The sequence below is a fragment of the Emydura macquarii genome, unplaced genomic scaffold, assembly GCF_026122565.2.
Source record: "Emydura macquarii macquarii isolate MOO-44397 ecotype Brisbane River unplaced genomic scaffold, CSIRO-AGI_Emac_v2 contig_629, whole genome shotgun sequence".
Classification (NCBI taxonomy): Eukaryota; Metazoa; Chordata; order Testudines; family Chelidae; genus Emydura; species Emydura macquarii.
Genome location: NW_027130766.1, coordinates 5876267 through 5895516, shown reverse-complemented (window position 1 = coordinate 5895516; position 19250 = coordinate 5876267). Strand labels below are relative to the sequence as shown.

The window sequence follows — 19250 nt, the reverse complement described above, 5'->3', positions numbered from 1 at the left end:
ACTCTCGGTAGAAACTTTCCACTGAGAGCTAGAACCGAGGGAAGTGTGCAGGCATTCACGGTGCAGAGAAGGGTCTCAAGTTGCTTTTACACATAGTAGATTTTCTGTTAAAATAGAAAGACCACTTCCAATAAAAGTAGTACTTAAGGGAGAACTGAAGGCTCAAGCAATTGGTAATGGTTTAAAGAACCTCTACTGATTTGAGCGGGCAAACTAGTGACCAAAACTTATTACCAACCAATGTCTTTTCTGGGCAAAGTGAAATGAGTCATTGAGTCTCAGTCCAGTTCCTAGTCAATACTTGCCTACATTAGAAGCAATCACCACTAAATGGTATTTTTGAGTCTCAGCAGTTGAGGGAAGGGAAGACGAGAGGGCAGTAACTTCCCTGTAATCCTTAGAGATGGTCACTGTGGTTCAGAATTTAAGGCAGGGCAGTATGAGGAAACTCACATTGCCACTGCTTGTTCTGTACCTGTTCTGTGAACAAATAAACACGTAAATCTCCTGGGCTGTCAATCTAACAGCTTTACTAACACTAAAAATGTGCGTACATGTCATTTAAAACTTTGGAAATTAGGCTGCTCATCTGCTTAGTTGGATCTATTCATCTGTATTTACAGTCTAGCCTCCATTATATAAATGTCACGGGGATTTAATATGTTCAGTCAAACTTCCAGTTAATCAAGGAAATTCTTAATGTAATAGATAGCAGGGGGCATGATCCTGTTTTGCATAACAGGGAGTTTTAGATACTTGTGGATGTACTGCTGTCATCCACAGGCAGGTACTGTGCTGGTATTCTTGGAAGCTTACTTTCCTCATTGCCTCCTTGGTAACCAGTTTTTCTTTTCTTTTTTCTTTTCTTTTTTTTTGCTTTGAGCTCAGCCAGATTTAATCAAGTCAAAGTGTGAGTGTTTGAGCGTAGACCATGGTCCACAAAGGACTGGGACAAGACCTTCAGACCTATATATTAGATGCTGGAAGATAAGCACAAGACTGTCCACCTATAAACCAATCCTAGCCCTGCCATCTCTGAACATATCTAGTTGAAGAGGCGCATTAGGCAGGCTTAGTGAGAGATTCAGACATGGAGATAGGCTACATGAACCACCTCCATAGCTAAACTATTAAATAAGAAAATCATTTTAGCTTTAGCTATTGAGATTTTTTTGTTGGTCTGTTCATTTGAACTGGAGTTGCAGACAAGATGCTGCTTGTTCTAACTACAACTTGTACTGTATACCCCAGGTTAGTGTGGGCCACCCGTCTGAAGTAGATGAAATATTTGATGCTATTTCATATAGCAAAGGAGCATCTGTAATCCGAATGTTACATGACTACATTGGAGATGAGGTAAAATGCACAATTCTGTTGTACACAATTTTAATGCGGATTGTTAGTAAAAACTCTTGTTGGACTGTTAAAAAGAAATGAATGTTTGTGATTTCTGATTTTTGAACATTTATATTCGTGAACACTAATTCTCCCACTCATTTTTGGGGAGTCATAACTACACTTCAAGAGGAAGTGTGAACACCCTTAATAAGTTCAAGGGGGAAATAAGCTATTGGGACAACATAGAAACATGATTGTTTAAATGTTCAAATTGCATTTGAAGCTTGAATGCCATCTACCAACAATGCTGCAAAGCCATGTTGCTGCCTAACGTCACAACCTAGAGGAGTGTCAGATAAGTAAAACTGGTACTAGGTTCCTTGACTGGTGCTTGGAAGTAAGTGCACTGCCCGGGGAGGACAGTAAGAGCCTCCTTTCTGGTGCAATTACATGTTTAATTGTATGTTTCTAGGATTTTCGGAAAGGAATGCATTTGTACTTGACCAGGTTCCAGGAGAGGAATGCAGCTACAGGTAATCAGCAGTTATTTTTGTACTTTGTCCAGAAAAGCTCAGCTCTGGACAATTCAATTTTCAGTGATACCTTGGGTTTTTTAAATACCCAGTTTCCTTGCTGAGTTAACTGAGATGCAAGGAAGTCAATAGACTTGCACTTGAGGTCACATAATGAGTCAGTAGCTCAGCCTGGATTAGAACCCAATATACTCTTGGCTTTCTCCCAATCCGTTTCTCTAAGCTCTGGAGTACACAAGCACAATGATCTGAAGGGGCTGCATTTACCCCAGTAAAGCTGCCTGTGCAGTAGTCTTGATTCATCATTTTTGCTCCTGTGGCTTTTCCTAATGAGCTGTTGGTTTTTCAGAGTAAGTTGATAATTGGACATTAAGGCTTCTGCAAGTTTCCGTTTGCAGAATTCATCACATGTGGGATTAAACGGATCAAGTGAGGTTGTGTCCAGCATATCCTGGCACTTATTTCACATGGCGATTTACTGTGTATCAAAGTTAAAATGCTGAGGTGGAATAACAGTCTCTCTGTCATTTAGGTATAAGTGATCCAGATGTTCAGTAATACTCCTGAGCATAATATGTGAAAGTACGTAGAGAAGAAAAAGTTTTTTTAAAGCCTGTTGCAGTTCTGAATGTTTGACTAATTACTCCAAACATTTTGATAACAGTGTACTACAAATGGTACTCTTTTGAATCCTAATCAAGAGGTTGATGTTTTCCATGGGAGATTTAAACTGCTTCTTATTCTAACTGCATAATCTCTGTTATAGTGTAACTTTACAAAAATGTGGCATAAAACCCCAGAGGGAGACATCTTTAACTTCTGATTAGGTATTTTTGTAACAAGAATCAATAAAATGGAACAAATTAGACTCCTGATGGTGCCAGTATAGTAGCCATGGCAGCATTTAATGTATGTTTAGATTTCCATTTTTAGTGTGTGTGCGGAGAATTTGGAAACCCTTAAACCGATTATTTTTCTTCTACAGAGGACCTTTGGGAGAGCCTTGAGAAAGCCAGTGGTAAACCTATAGCTGCTGTAATGAATACATGGACCAAACAAATGGGATTCCCACTCATTTACGTGGAAGCAGAGCAGGTAAATTGTGATGATAAAAACAGAATATAATTTATAGACTTTGAGATTCCAGTTACACTAAATGTTTCTCTGCACTTCAAAACAATAAACTACCTTACCTAAGTGTTCTGAATTGCTTTTAATAGTATCCAGTTATTTCAGAACTCTCCTCTGTTTGATCTGGAGACAGTCCAGTGACAAAATCTGCTCACGAAAGGAAGGGGAATGCTGTTAGATTGCCCATAAAAGTTAAATGCTATCACACTGTTGGGGGAGGATTATCATATGTTCTTCATAATTTAAAATTAGACTGGACAAAGTATCTTAATTAGACGGGCTTCTATCACTTTCCTTGGGGAATGCTGTTCTCAGTGGCATGGAGTTCATGCCCCAGATGCACCCAGCTCACATGCTTGGAGCTTAGACATTAAGTATCCTTTTTGCTCTGAGTGTGAATTAAGTATGCGGGAGAGAATGCCTGGCGTGACTCCTCATTCCAGTTTAATTACATTAAATTTAGGAGACTGGGCCTATCAAGCTTCCTTGTGTAGATGATTGAGCTCCAGATTAAGGTGTGTGGCCAGTCTTGCTAGCGGGAGAAGTGTTTGTCTATTTCTACAATGCCTAGGATGCTCATAGTGTGTGACAAAGGTAGCTGTGATCTATTAGTAAATCACTTTCTGAGGTAGTCTAGAAAATTCAAAGTGGATCCAGCAATCCTTTGGCTGAATGAATGATGTGAAGGGCCATATTATCAGTGTGTGCTCAGGTTTCTCAAAGGAAACATATCATTCAAGTTTATAGACAGGGATGTAGAAGCTTTACTGATGTTACTCCAATGTGCTTGATATAGTCTGTGCCCTCTGGGATTAACAGGAAGAATTGGTTAATGCAGGTGCTAAAATTTGAGATTGAGAAGGAGTTCCTGAAAGAGCTTAATAAACTGCCATGATAGACTTCCTGTTTCTGAAATGTTACATCCAGAAAACTGATCTGCTCTTACTTGCTCTGAAGTGTTTTGTGGTCTCTAGTGACCAATTTTCAGATTGCTGTTTTTCTCAGTATCGTTGGCAGCATTGTAAGCATTCTGAGAGAGACTGTCGCAGACACCTGCAGGAACGAGGAGCTGAAATACCATATATTCTTCTTCGTATCTTAAAATTATGCTGGACAAAGTATCTTAATTAGAGGGGCTTGTACCATTTCCATGGAAACTCTTCTACAGTTGAATGATCTCACTTTCAGTGTGTGTCCCTCTTTTTAATGTCATCTCCTGACTTTTAGTTTATATCACCCTATACAGTGTATTTCCACCACTGATGTTCCACATTTCAAATACTTGTTGGATGGTTCACGTGCCCCTGTCGTCATTAGTTGCTTAGCCAATCTATACACATTCACGTTTTATTAGCTAACGTTTCTATCTCTACTAATTTTTCTTTTTTCTCTTAAAATCTTCTGGTGCTGAGGCCCTTATGACTTAATAAAATTTCCTAGGTCTCACCAGCACTTTATAGGCCATTATCTTCGATTCTGGTGTGATGAGCATTAGAACAGCCACACTGGATCAGCCCAGGTCCACACCGGTGCTTCTGTTGGTGTAATTTATGTTACACCCCTGATCAACGTAAGTTATACCAACAAAAGTAGTAGTGTAGATATAGCCTAATTCTTTTTTTGAACCCATTTATACTTTCAGCCTTCACAACATCTCCTGACAATGAGTTCCCGGGTTGACAGTGTGTTGTGTGAAGACATACTTCTGTTTGTTTGTTTTAAACCAGCTGCCTATTAATTTTATCAGGACACACATGCAGTTCGTATATTATGTGAAGGGGTAAATAATACTTCCCTATTAATTTTCTCCATGCCATTCATGATTGTATAGATGTCTCTCCTAAGGTAAATCAAAGTTGTATTTGCCTTTCTTGGTGCCATGTAGCATTGCAAATTTGTAGCCAAGTTGTTCTTCAAGTTCTATGGGGAATAGTGCACCATAACAGCTTGAGAAACATTTACTGTGGGTGCTTCTGTCATCTCCTCTACAATAATTCTGATTATTGGGTCTTTAACCTCCTTTGCAAACCCTATACCAGAGGTCCCCAAACTGGGGCGGGCCCCTCTAGGAGGGTGCAGAGGAACATTTGGGGTGCATAGATGGGCCTGGGTCAGCCCCCGTGGGGAGGGCAGGGAGGGAGCACCATCCAGCCCTGCTCTGCTCCTGGCTTGGCTATGGCACCCAGCCCCCTCTCCATAGCCAATGTGTAGCCAATCTGCCACACTTTATAAATCATTGACAATCATTCCAGGCTTCTTTCTACCTGCTTCTTACAAGCTTGAACCCAGTTCTCCACTCTGCAGCAAAGCAGCTTTCAAAGAAAAATAAAGGCTGAATGAGGATCCCTAAAATCTTGGCAAAGCTCGCATGCATTAGCTTGGAAAAAGTGCTGCCTGAGAAAGTTGCCTGATCCAGGCAGGCTTTGAGGACCAGTACTGTGTAGCTAATGTGCCCAAACTCTAGTAGGGGAGAAATTATCGCTCCGATAGCTATGCTGATGGATCATTTCCTGCCTTAACAGAAGAGCCTTTGACTGCACTTCTGAATGTATTTTAGTGAGCATTTAATCTCCCAAGATTTGTGCTATATAATCAATTTGTCAGTCCTCCAGATCATTGAAAGCCACAATCCCCTTCAGACTGTGGCAGAGTTGTCTGCTTCTACTCTCCATTACTTTAAATTAGTGTTTTTGTATTACCTTTCTATTCTAGGAGTTCACCTGTGCAATGTCATTGCATATAAATGATGATGCTGTTTTCTTCCAAAGCCTTTGACCTTAGACTAGCGCTGCTGTAACGGGCAATCTTCCGTCGATTTGAGTGTTCTTGTTCCTGCTAATTACAATAATCAAGAAATGACTTCCTGATCTTATGCTTTTCAGATTAGCCTTTCCAGGCACCAAATACCTGTTTCACTATTCTGACTTGGCAGTTATCACTACTGCTATAGTAGGTATTCTCTTGTATCTGATTTTTCCTAAAATGAATGGTTTTTTTCTTTGCCTATTTTTTCCTTTTATGTCTTCTTTTTACACTTGAATAGCCTTCTAGAATCATACAATATCAGGGATTAAAATATATGGACTTCTTCCTATCATCTATTTGAATTTTTTAGTGTATTGGTTTTTAGAATGTATTCGATAAAGGCGCTTTTCTGCACTGAAGCTACTTAGCCACCATGGTTGCAGTTTGTCAGTCTTGGAGTACGTCAGCCTGTGAAGAATGACCCTATTGTACTCCCATTAGGCTTTCAGCATTGGTATAGATTGTAGACCTGTTTGAATTTCAGCTACTTTGATTCTAGTTCTTTGCCTGCAGTTATGGAATGAGCTGGGGACTTCCGGTGAGGAAATCATACCTTAGTAACAACTGGAGGCTACTCTTGATCATGAAACTGAAATCTCCATTCATCATTTTGGGAAATAATAATCAAATGGGAGTGTTTCTTGTGGGGTCCTGCGTGGATCGGCACTGGGCCCACCACTGTTCAACATTTTCATCAAATGCTCCGAAAGTAAATGTAAAATCACTGCGGATAACACAGATTGGTGGAATGATAAATAAGGACAACAGTGCAGTGATACTGAGGGATTCTAGATGGCTTGAAGCTGAGCCTGTTTGAACAAAAATGCATTTTAATACAGCCAAATGCAGAATTATACTTCCAAGAACAAGGAATGCAAGCCATACCTACAGAATGGGAGACTGTGTTCTGGAAAGCAGTAACTCTGAAAAGGATTTAGAGGTCAATGGACAAGCTACTCAAAGTGATCTCCCAGCGTGATGCTGTGGCAAAAAGGCTAACGTAGTCCTTGGATGTCCAAACAGGGAAGTAGTGAGTTAGCAGTAGAGAGGTGAATTTAGCTCTATACAACTCTGGGGAGACCAATACAGAAATGCTGTGTGCTGTTCTGGTGTCCGCATTTTAAAAAGGATGTTGGAAAAATTGGGGAGGGTGCAGAAAAGAGCCACAAAACTTATTTGAGGGCTGGAGAAAATGCCTGAGTTTGAATTCTTTTAAGACTCTCATCTGTTTATCTTATCAAAAAGATTGAGAGATGACTTAATTGGTGTACAAGTACCTTGTCAGAGAGAAAAGACTGGGTACTAAAGGGCTATTTAATCCAGCGGAGAAAGGCGTAACAAGAGCCAATGGCTGGAAGCTGAAACCAGCCAAATTCAAATCGGAAATAAGGTGCAAAATTTTACCAGTGAGGGTAATTAACCTTTGGAACAAACTACCAAAGGGGAAGTAGCAGATTCTCGATCTCTTGGCATCTTGATTTGTAGACTGGATATCTTTTTAGAAGATATGTTTTAGCTATACATAAGTTATTGTGCTTAATATAAGGGGGTAACTGGGTGAAATGTAATGGCCTGTGCTATGCAGAAGGTCAGACTAGATTATCTAGTGATCCCTTCTAGCTTTAAACTCTATGGATCTTTAAATATGATGAGACGATATCCTAGTATCCATTTCCAGTTGTGTTTCTTGCTAGTAGACAGCCCTCTGCCCCAAGTGATTGAGCTGTGAGAGCAGGGGAATTGGAAAAAAACATTTTTCAGTTATTCTTGAGTTTTCATGGGAATGTCCTTCCATCATGGAAGTTTTTGAAATCTGTTGATACTACTATAGCTTTATTTTCCATTTTTAGCAAGAAGAGGGCAAAGTTCTGAAGTTAGTCCAGAAGAAGTTCTGTGCCAGTGGACCATATAGCGGTAAGATGAGGGCTAATAGCAGGAGTCGAGCCGTGCATCATATTGTATGCCACACCAGCACTTCCGTGAAACTCAACTCTTGCACTGTCTGATTGCACAGGCAGGTGCCCTTTTAGGATTTAGATATTGTTTAAATACTTGTTTTAAAACCCAATGTTAAGCTAAGCCCTGGTGCTCTTGCATTTTTAGGATCTGTTTATGCTGCAAAGAAAAACTCTCAGTGTCACGTCTCGGAGGCCGAGGCACTTGACTCAGGCTCAAGGTGTGGGGTTAAAAATAGCAGATGTTTGGGCTGGAGCCTTGACTCTGAACCCTGGGGTAGGGAGGGTCTACACTGCTGTTTTTAGCCCCATAACCTGAGCTCCACGAGTCTCAGTCAATTCACCTGGGCTCTGAGACTCAGCATTGTGGGGTTTTCCTTAGCAGTGTAGACATACCTTGAGTCTGCATGTCATTCTCGTCACATGTATGGGGGAGAGACTTTCACCTGTAAAATGCCTTGTTTATGTTATCATATTAATACATTTAACCTTTGTTCAATAGCCATCTAGGGCCTTGGCTGCTATCTTAAAGAGCTCCTCTTATGAGCATCAGTAGCTGAGTAAATTCTCCATGTATAAGAGCAAGCATAAGCAGGTCATTTATAATTTAAATAGATTCAAATGCTGGTTAGTTACTGCACATGCAGAAATTAAAACGTTTTATTTCAGAAATAATCATTCATTCCGATTCAAGGGCGCTGGAAGTAGGGGCGTGAGGCTTGAAGTGGTTTCCATTAGATACAGGGTTTAAAGTTTGGTTCAATGGCTCTCAGCATTATAAACATTGTTCCAGCACCCTGCTCGTTACCTGATTCTAAAACGATCCTTTTCTCTCAGTATCTTTGCTGTTTTCCTGACTGTCAAGATAAGCTGACTTTGAAGGATTGTGTTGAATTGGCTGCTGAAACCTTCTAGAACTGGCTGAATCTCTGTGTGCAGTGTTGTATGCATGCCTTCTTGCCTCAGGCCTCATTTTTTCCTTTCCCTTGTTTAGGGGAGGACTGCCCCCTGTGGATGGTCCCCATTAGTATTTGTACAAGTGATGACCCCAGCTGTGCCAAAATGCAAGTGCTGATGAACAAGCCAGAGCTGACATTGGTTTTGAAAGATGTGAAACCAGACCAGTGGGTGAAGGTGAGTTTGTGCAGAAGGGAACATGTGCATGAGACTTCGATTCAGCCTCATTGAGATGTTCCATTATGCTTCATTCAGGCCATTCATTTTCCTTTCCTGCTCTTTTATATTGCAAGCTTGCTATGCTTCTGGTGGGTCCTGTCAGTGCCACCACCCTGCATTGGCACTGCTCCATAGTGCTTGTTTAGTGGGGTCCTTTGCCTTTGAGGGTTTGCCTCCAAGAGCGCTCTAGACAATGTGTAAACAAATCATTTAGGAATCCAAGCCTGAAAAAGCTAAGCAATGCCATTAAACTGCGGCAGCTTTTGAATTGAACTGTGGTGGCTTTTTGTGTGTCCCCATAGCAACCACAGCTTAACTGAAGCCCATCCTGGGCAAAAATAGCCCTGTTTATATTTCATGAGTATGTAGAGTTTTTACTGGCTATTACCAGGCCGATACAAATCTGCAAGTGAGGAATTTAGCATTAAATTCTTCTGTGGATAGTGGTGTTTATCAGAATCCAAATTTCAAAACTGAAGAACATGTACCTTGTTGCATTGCTGTCATATGAATTACTTAGATTAAGGAATAGTAAATCTTACGGTGGAGCTGTATTCTGGAAGGTGACTCCATGAAATAACATTATGGGCTAATCTCTCACTGATTCCATATCAAATCTGCTCGTTTCACAAATAAAAAGATAGCTTCTTCAGGTGATGGTTCCTAGGAGTATTCCATACTTGGGTGCACATGTGCGCCATGTGCCTGAGTCCAGAAGGTTTTCTTAGCCGTGTCCATTGACCCATACATCCATCGTGCATCCCCTTGTGCTCGCAACTGAGGGTATAATAGGTCATGTGGTTTGAAGTTCTCTGTTACCACCTCATGGCCTGAGTCGGAACCCCTGTTCCTTCACACTCATTAAGAGAGTAACTTCGTCCGTTATTGTACATAGTTGTTTATAGATGCACATGGATGTGTATAGTACTTGTAGGATTAGTCGTAGTAGTGGTGGTTTTCTCCCCGTTTGGAGACTGTTTTCTCCCCACTCCCAGGACTATGCCCCGTGTTCCAGTGTTTAAAAACTGTCTCCTTCCCACCCTCATGCCTTTATTGCCTTGAAGAGGTTCACATTGCAGCTCATTGCTCCATTTGCAAGTCCTTCCTGCCCTGGATTCAGCATACTCAGGAGCGCCGCTTCCGTAAATTTCTCATGGAGGAAGCAATGAGATCGCATGCCCACTCAGATCTGGGGCTGTCGGATGCCCAGACACAGTGACCCTCTCCAGAAATGAGTTCCCCTCTGAACGCATCGCAAGCCCCAGATCCAGTGGTGAAGGACAAGCCCAGGCATGAGAACAGCAAGCACTCTCCTGGGCATAAAAATAGGCTCCCACAGCAAGCTGCTATGAAGCACAGCGTTTCCTCCCCAAGCCAGGTACATCAATAGGCCGGGCAGCGCTGGGTTTCCCGCCCTTTGCACCGAGTTCATCTACCTTCGGAACTGGTGCATCAAACACCACATGACGCTCCAAGCCACATACCTCCCAGGTACCCAAAATTCCCTAGCTGACACTCTCAGCAGGAGACTCTAACTTGACCCACGAGTGGGAATTACATGACGTCAGTTTCTGATACCTCTTCCAGAAATGGGGCACCCCACGGTGGGACCTCTTCACCAGTCCTGTAAATCGAAAGCTGCCCCTTTATTGCTCCAGAGGACCATGGGGGAGGATTCACAGGGCAATGCTCTTCTCCTCGCATGAACGGTGACCTCGGCTGCGCCTTTCCCCCATTTCCCTCCTCCCACATGTGTTACACAAGATCTGACAGGACTGAGCTACTTACACCGTATTCCACAAGAATAAAATTTTCTTACAGCTACACCCTAACTTCCTCCCAAAAGTAATGTTGGAGTTCCATCTCAGTCAGTGCATCCACCTACCAGTTTTCTGCCCCAAACCACATGCCTCCTATACAGACAGGGTCCTGCACTCCCTTGACATCCACCGTGCGTTGGCTTTCTACCTCCACAGGACTCACCCCTTTCACACATGGCCAAAACTATTTGTGGACATTGCCGTCCAATCCAAAGGCCAAGCCCTGTCCTCCCAGCGACTCTCCAGATGGGTCTCTGGGTTCCTCCATGACTGCTACATGCTATCCAACATACTGCCGTCTGATGAAGTTACAGCGCACTCTGCACGAGGAAGCAGCTATATCAACCTGCCTCGCGGGCATCTCCTGGCAAGACATCTGTCATGCAGCAACCTGGCGCTCCGTCCACACATTCGCGTCCCGCTATGCTGTTGCCCAAGCAGCAACTGCAGACGCACATGTGCACCCACTATGGAATACACATAGGGGCCACACATACTGAAGAACCTCCAGTTACAGTTAAGTAATATCCTCTCTTCCTGCTGGAAGTCCTGCAAGTTCACTCTGGAATCAGAGAATGAACCTGGGTTCTTTCCTTCTCATGAGTAATAAGGGTGCAGAACTTAAAAGACAATGGACTTGCACATTTGTCAGTTAGTGCAGGACTTAGCCTGCGATATTTGTGATTGTTAATGACGCCTGAGAAGGAAGGAACCCAACCAAAGTGAACTTGTAAGGCTGGCAGATAGAGAAAACACAGTTGTATTTGTAAACTGAGTCCATTTGATATGGACTCAGTGAGACACGTCAGGAGCCCTACAGTGTCATTTCAGAGTCACTTTCAGACTAGAACTGCACATTGTTTCTTGATCTCTGCTCCCGTGGAGTTCAGAGGTGTACTTGTAGTGTGTTGGGACTTGACAGATTTGACCCCTGCTTGTTTCAGTCATGTTACTGTCTTCCTGAGAAGAGGATTTTGCATTCCTTTTTCTGGCTAGAGGAGAAACACTGCATCCTTGGACTCCAACAGAGGGAATTGTGAGGTTTAAAGTGGGGAATGTAACAGCCTTGTGTGGGATCCACCAGGATTAACCTTCAGATGTGCCTATTGAGAATGGGAGAAGGAGAGATGAGAGTTATTGTCATAAATGTAGTTTCCTAGCCCTTCTGAGAGAAAATCAACATCCTTTGTTTTGCTTTGTTATGTCAGCTCACTGACTGACTGAAGCAGTTACACCTGCAGAGGTGTGAACTTCCTTCTATCCTGTTCGGGTGGTAACTTCAAAGCCTGGATGAGTTCATTTACATTTTAACAGGGTTAAACTAGCCCAGACATTTGAACACCCAGCTTGAGTCATTGAAATGTAATATTATTGCTGCTGACATGCAGTTTATCAAGTTTACTTACCATTACTTAGACAACTAAATATCTGTCTTGTTTCTGCAGGAAGTGGAAAGAGCTCTGCAAACTTGAGTTGGATGGTTTCTAAATGTTGCACTGGCCTTGCCAATATCAGAATTGAATTGAGGGTTGTGGAGTGAAGTTAGATGGAGCATTTTTGGTCTTCCTGTGTACTTAGATGTATGCCTGCACTGCAGTCCCCGTCTCTGAAACCCCCAAGACCCAGAATGCTGCAGTCTGCCTTCAGACATATACAGATGCATGACCATGTTGCCCCATCCTCAAAAAGCTCCACTGACATTCCGTTCACTTTAGGCTTCCATTCAGACTTGCCCTCCTTGTTATAACTTTCCCTGGAGTTGATCCACTCTGCCTCATGGAGCTAGTTTCTCTCTTCCCCACTAGTTTAAATACCAGCCTCTGTCTCCCCCGCATAAACTCATCACTGACAGTGCGAGAGCTTTTACCTCTGCAGCTCCTGCCATTCTGTATCTCTCTGCTTCAGCTCACCTTATTTCAAATTTCTCCTCCCTTGCTCAGACCTCTTAATTTCTTTTTCCCTCTGTGCTGTGCAAAATAGTTATGATTTTTAAATGACTGTGTGGCTGATTCTGCTGCATATACAGACATGGACCATTTGAAAACTTTTTTCCATGTATTCCAGAAGGACAACAGTTTTATTTATTCAGCGTTAGTAATGTTGGTTTTGTTTTGGTGTATTTCAGTTAAACCTGGGAACAGTAGGGTTTTACCGTACTCAGTACAGCCCTGACATGCTGGAGAGCTTAATACCAGGGATCCAAGACCTCTCCCTACCTCCTGTGGACAGGCTTGGGCTGCAGAACGATCTCTTCTCTCTGGTGAGCAACACTCTTCTTGTCCTGTGTTGTCTGCCTTGCGGATGATCAATAACCAGAACTACAGTTAGTGCGGCAATCAGTTTCTGAAGAACCAGTCTGTGTTCCTGGAACCAAAGCACCTTTGGGATTACTTGCATAGAGGATTATTAATGAGTTTTGCAATTTTGAACTTGCTCTATCGATTTAAATCCTGTGGCACCAACCTGAGCCTGCAACTCTGTTTTGCTGTTTCCCACAGGGATGTTTCACACTTTGTGTTTTTTATAAATAAATAGTATATGAAAACTTCTTTCTTCTCTCATCCGAGTCAGGATTATTTCCTGATCCTTAAAAGGGATTTGAGCAAATGGCTTGTTGGGGAAGGTTGTCAACTGTCTTCCTTTTGGGGAAGAATCCGTTTTTGTGTCCCACATACTATACACTTATTTTTGAAACTGCGTAGAGTTTGAGCATTAGATATGAAACAATCAACCCCCTTCTGCTTTCCTGAAATTGGCTTGTTAAGGCCCTCTTTTGCTGAAAGAAATGCATGATGATTTGGACTCAGTGTAAAAGCACAGATTTGCATTAAAGCAAGATGCACCAGCTTTGAGTATCACCTTTAGAAGATACAAATGTCCCATGAAATGGGCTCTTTGAGCACCTAGCTTCTGTAACTGAAGTCGTAATTTCTTCTATTACTAGTCAGCAAACAGTTGAGGGATTTTAATACAATTTTGAGACTACATTGATTTCCTGCAACTTTAGAGATAGAAATAGTTTTAAACTTGTAAAGTATGCCACGGTTTAGCTGTTATATTTTTTAAGGGGAAGCAGTCAAGTAGTTTAGGGCCTGTAGCTAAGGTATTGTAAACTCCACTAAGAAAATGTTTTCATGACACTTTTTAAAAAAAGTTATTTAATTCTTTTCTCATAGTGCTGGAAACTCAACAATTTTGTGCTAGTGCATGAGAACTGGGAAATGAAACTGATTCCTCTAGTTTCACTGTCCCAACTGAACAAAGGACAAAAAGTAAACAGCATAAATGGTAACAAGTAAAATTTAGATGTTTAATCGAAAGTGAGGTTTCAGTGAACACAGAATCTGACTGGAAGTAAGGATGGTTTTGGGGGGTTCTGTTCTCAGTCCTAACACAAACTTACTGTGACTTTGAGAAAGTTGCTTAAACTCCGTGCCTCAGTTTCCCCATTATTATCCTTGGCCTCCTTTTTTGTAAAGTGCTTTGTCTGCAGATGAAAAGCACTCTGGGTGCTGTATATTATTATTAATAAGGCAGGTGAGAAACTCTCAATAGAACCATCTTGACACCATCTCTCTCCACACACAAGTGCAGCTCACATTCACATCCTGTAGCCCATGAAGAACGAAGAATGTTAAATAACTGTGGTGAACTATTGAATGTTTCAGTTCTGTTTGGAGATGAGATTAATCTGTCTGTTTTCCTCTCCCAGGCCCGAGCTGGAATCATTAGCACTGTAGATGTTCTAAAAGTCATGGAAGCTTTTGTGAATGAGCCCAATTATACTGTGTGGAGCGACCTGAGCTGTAACCTGGGGATTCTCTCAACTCTCTTGTCCCACACAGACTTCTATGAGGAAATCCAGGTGTTTGTGAAAGATGTCTTTTCACCCATAGGGGAGAGGCTGGGATGGGACCCCAAACCTGGAGAGGGTAGGTGATTTTTTTTAATGCTGTGGAATTTAATAGTGGTTTTGAAATACTGCTATGTGGCGAATAGGTTAAGAAATGTAGGGGGTGCAAAGCAGCGAAAGTGGGGCAGCTGCTGGTGTTTAGAAAAATGTTCCTCATGCTTTCCTGCAGCGGCAAAACCCATCTGAGCCTGTTTCTCTGTACCTTGTGAGGTCGCTTACCCTAGCTGTTTGTCTGATAGTGCAAAAACTGCAAGGCTAATGAAAAATCTCATGCATGCACTACTTGTCCTGGACTAACCTGAGTCATGTTGTAGCAAAGCACTGACAGGCTGAAATGGGCAGTTAGGCCAGACTGCAGGTCGAACTACTCATATCTAGCCTGCAAAATGCCCTTCTCATGACCCTCTGCTGAAAAATCAGTGCAGTCTCCAGCAGAGCCATGGGAGTGGAAGAGATCTAGGTTTGTTCCAGGGATGTGGGAGGGAAGCCAGTTGTGCAGTTATCGCCTGTCCTAATGCTGTAGGTCATGAATGGAGCTGCTGAAATATTTCACCAAATTAATGTTTCTCTCTTCCCTACCCTTGTTTATCAGGTCATCTGGATGCACTTCTGAGGGGCCTGGTTTTGGGCAAACTAGGAAAAGCTGGGCATAAGGCAACATTAGAAGAAGCACGGCGTCGGTTCAAGGACCATGTGGAAGGAAAACACATCCTGTCAGCTGACTTGAGAAGTCCTGTAGGTTACTGTGAACTTTACTTCCTAACGGACCCAGTCCCGTTTTCACTCTGCCCCTTGTTTGTACCAAACTGTTGTATTTACAGTGCCCAGAGTTAGTATGAGTCCCGCACTGCAGCGCCGCTGGCCTAGATTTGTATCCCTGATTTAGGTTTGTACAGAGCAGATCTTGCCTTCTGTTTTTGGAATTTTGCTTCTAGCAAGTCTGCAATCCTTGTTGCTTTGGAACTTTAGTGATCTGATCCCCCTCCCCTTTGGAAAGCTAGCAGAAATCAGTGCCACAGTAATAAGGTTGCTCGGTAAATGCATTTCTGCTGTGCCCTATATTGATCTGTGGCTGGCTCCTACTCAGTATTCACAGTTTAATCCTTAGGTTGCTGGCTTTCTCCAGACAGCTGGCTGAATGAATGCTTATGGGTGTTTAGTCTCGTAAGGACTAAAATGCTTTAGTTTAACTGAAATAATTGGGCTCAACATAGGAGTATTTGGATAAAATTCAGTGGCCTGTGATATATAGGAGGTGATACTAGATTTAGTGATCCCATCTGGCCTTATATACACAGAGATTAATAGAGTTTATCTGTCACCAGTGAGTAAAGTTTTTATTAAATTACATTAAATCTTTCACTTATATACTGTTTAGCATGTCTAAGGGAAGTATCACAAAAACCATAATTACCTCTATCACTAGATCGGGCTGAAAATCACATTGGTCCAAAGTCTGGGACTTGCTTCATTCAGTCAGTACTGAACCACAACCAAATAGCACTGACTAGATCAAAGGATTGGTGACCGTTTTAAGATCAGATATCTTGTGAATTACCAGAACCAGGAATTGTGTGCCGTATACCGTTGGAAATCACTTCACTGTGATTACTTTCTTGCCACTGCCCTCCTGGCACCACTGTCCCATGTTTAATTTCCAACATGATTTTAGCAGCCAAAATCTGTCCCATTTTTATAGTTAGATTAAAGTTTGGTAGCATTTTTTAAAGTATTGATTTCTAGCTCTGATATGTCTTGAAGTGGTAGCTGCCAAAATCCATGCTGGACTTGAGACAAGAACGCAGGGAGCAAGACAGATCTTTACAGTCCACTGTCTTGTGACTTACCAGGGTTGGTCCAGTACAAATGCTTTCAGGACCAGTACACTTCTCCAAGATCTGGTCCCAGACCAGTGATGAGAAAAATGTATTATTGCAGATCACTTTTATTATAAGAGAACACCTACGGGCCCCCTTGTGTATGATGTTTTGTCTACAGCCCATTCATCTATGTTGCCATCTTTTCCTCTGTCTTTCCATTCCTAAAAGCCTGTTTTTCAAAGAGTCTTCCTTGTTTGTGTTCTCCCTTAGGTATATGTCACTGTTTTGAAGCATGGAGACAGTGCTACTTTAGACACGATGCTAAAGGTGAGTGAGCTCTTATTGCCTTCTGTTCCTATCACCTCAATATCTGTCCATTTATACAGCCAGGAACTAAATGTTCCACCCCACAAACAGATCTAATATGCAGTTTGTCTGAAACTAGTGTCACTTCCATCTTCTGCAGCTGATGTGCAAACTAGAGTTTGCCACAGTGCTCTTCGGTTACATATAGTGTTAAGGTGCCATCTAGTGGGCTACTACACCTGTTTTCTTAAAATAGTGTACCATTGCTCAGAGGGGTGGTGCTTGCATGACCCTATGTAAACTAAGTGGTGAGTATTCCAGTGCAGATCACCAGTTGGCGATGTGCCCCGCTGCTGGGCCAGTAATGTGGAGAACTGTGGGAGTAATCTTAGCGGTGTAATACCACATGCTCACTTCATAATCTGCTGTACTTGAATGCCAGCCATGCAGCTCTAGTATATTGTGAAGGATTTACTGTACATGATGATTGCTCCTAAACTGTGTGGTGTTTAACATTGCTTACTCTTCTTCCCTGAAGCTTCACAAACAAGCAGATATGCAGGAGGAGAAGAACCGAATTGAGCGAGTCCTCGGAGCCATCTCTCAACCTGAACTGATCCAAAAAGTTCTGACCTTTGCACTTTCAGTAAGTTATCAGAGGGACCGATACTTGTTTACCTCATGGGAAGAGGGCTGTTGTAGAGCGCTATGAGGTGGTAGGCTGAAGTATCAGAACTGCTTTTGAAAAAGACCCACCAACCATTGCCCTGGTTACCAGATTCTCTGGAGTTGTACTGTATCCCATGGTTAATGTGGCACAGATTTCTCAAGGCCTCAGCGTCAGGCCCAAGAGGGATATTGAGAGAAGAGTGTGCGAAGGGTTGTCACCTGTCTTTGTATTTTTAATAGTCAGCCCTAGACTGAAAGATGCTGCCTACAAGAGCAATCTCTGAAAAGTGCCTTGGGAAATATATAAAGCAAATGGTCAAGTACCAAAGACACTGACTTGAATGTTTGCTTCCTCTTTGTTTGCAGGAAGAGGTACGTCCCCAGGACACCGTGTCTGTTATCGGTGGGGTGGCTGGAGGCAGCAAGCAGGGGAGAAGAGCTGCCTGGAAATTTGTAAAGGACAATTGGGAGGAACTTTATAATCGCTATCAGGGTGGATTCTTAATATCCAGACTAATAAAGGTGCGTGCAGTTGCTTGGAAACTCTGGGCATATCATTGATGACATCTGGACAGCTCTAATTAAAATGGTTCTCCTGGCTTAAAAAATAAATATTTTATCCCTTTTCAGCTATCGGTGGATGGATTTGCAATTGATAAAATGGCTGCGGAGGTTAAGGTAAGACTCATCTTGCCTTAATCTTATCCTCTAACATAACAAAGGAATGACTAGCTTTCTTTGACAGGCGCAGGAGTGGGGGAGCCAGAAACTCCTGATTTCAAATCCCAGCTTTTCTATGGAATCTGGCTGTGATTTTGCCCATGTCACTTAACCTCTGTCTCTCAGGCCATGTCAACATGAGAAAGTTCCACTAGTTTAACGTAAATCAGTTTTTAGAGGAGTTTTTAAACTGATTTAGTTGAACCAGAGCAAACCCTTGTGTGGACACTTACTTTGTTTTCGCTTAATCTGATGCCTATTTGATTCAAAGTAAACTTCAATAAACCTGGTTTGAACCAGAATTAGTGTCCACGCAGCTTTTTGCCCTGGTTTTACTAGAGTGATTTAAAATCCTCCCGTTAAGCAAACTGGTGCAACTTTTGTCATGTAGACTAGCCCTGTTTCCACCATTTGTAAATTGGAATTAATACCTACTTATGTCAGAAGTTGTGGGGTGATTAACTAGCTCATGTTCATCTTTTTAAGATGTGAAGTGCTACGTAAGCTGTAAAGCAAATTGATTATAGAGAGGTGGTAGTACCACTATAATTAAGGTTAAGACTAGCTTACTGTTTGACAGCTGATTTTTCTAAATGCTCTAAAATTCACATATTTGGATTGTCTTGAAAATTCCTGTACCTCACAGGGATCCAGGGTAGATTACTGGTCTGAATTTGAGTCATTGTCCCCTTTAAAAAATCATGACATCAAAACATTTTAATTTTTTTTGTGTGTATCTGGGACTCACACTGTTACTCTGGTCCTCCTCAACCTGATTTCACTCACTCAGGATTGATCTCAGCTCGTCTCTGGCTTCCACTTCCTCTCCGGAAAAGCAATGTTAAAAACGTTAGAGTCAAAGTGGACTGCAGTGTGGCTTGAGCCAAGACGAGGAGTCAGAGAGTCATTTGCCTGTGTGCAGCTTGGACTGGCACTCTCTTGCAAGCCAAAGTGTTTGCAGAGTGTGTGTGGCTCGCTCAATGTGACAAGCTTTGGCCATTGAATCTGAGCAGCATCCATATCCTGAGAGTTCAAGGCCTGTCCTTGGCAGCTTTCTGAAAATG

At 42.3% G+C, this 19250-nt stretch overlaps 1 protein-coding gene across 1 annotated transcript in view; it reads left to right on the top strand.

Annotated features, from left to right (window-relative positions):
- The window catches only part of NPEPPS (aminopeptidase puromycin sensitive), a 58751-nt gene that overhangs the window by 36083 nt on the left and 3418 nt on the right, over window positions 1-19250 (top strand). The window contains exons 11-22 of the mRNA XM_067541165.1: window positions 1252-1356; window positions 1811-1871; window positions 2857-2966; window positions 7658-7721; window positions 8757-8896; window positions 12884-13018; window positions 14471-14690; window positions 15264-15406; window positions 16762-16818; window positions 17336-17443; window positions 17833-17988; window positions 18097-18144. Coding sequence (XP_067397266.1) covers window positions 1252-1356; window positions 1811-1871; window positions 2857-2966; window positions 7658-7721; window positions 8757-8896; window positions 12884-13018; window positions 14471-14690; window positions 15264-15406; window positions 16762-16818; window positions 17336-17443; window positions 17833-17988; window positions 18097-18144 — 1347 coding nt within the window. The remainder of the gene's footprint in view (window positions 1-1251; window positions 1357-1810; window positions 1872-2856; window positions 2967-7657; window positions 7722-8756; window positions 8897-12883; window positions 13019-14470; window positions 14691-15263; window positions 15407-16761; window positions 16819-17335; window positions 17444-17832; window positions 17989-18096; window positions 18145-19250) is intronic.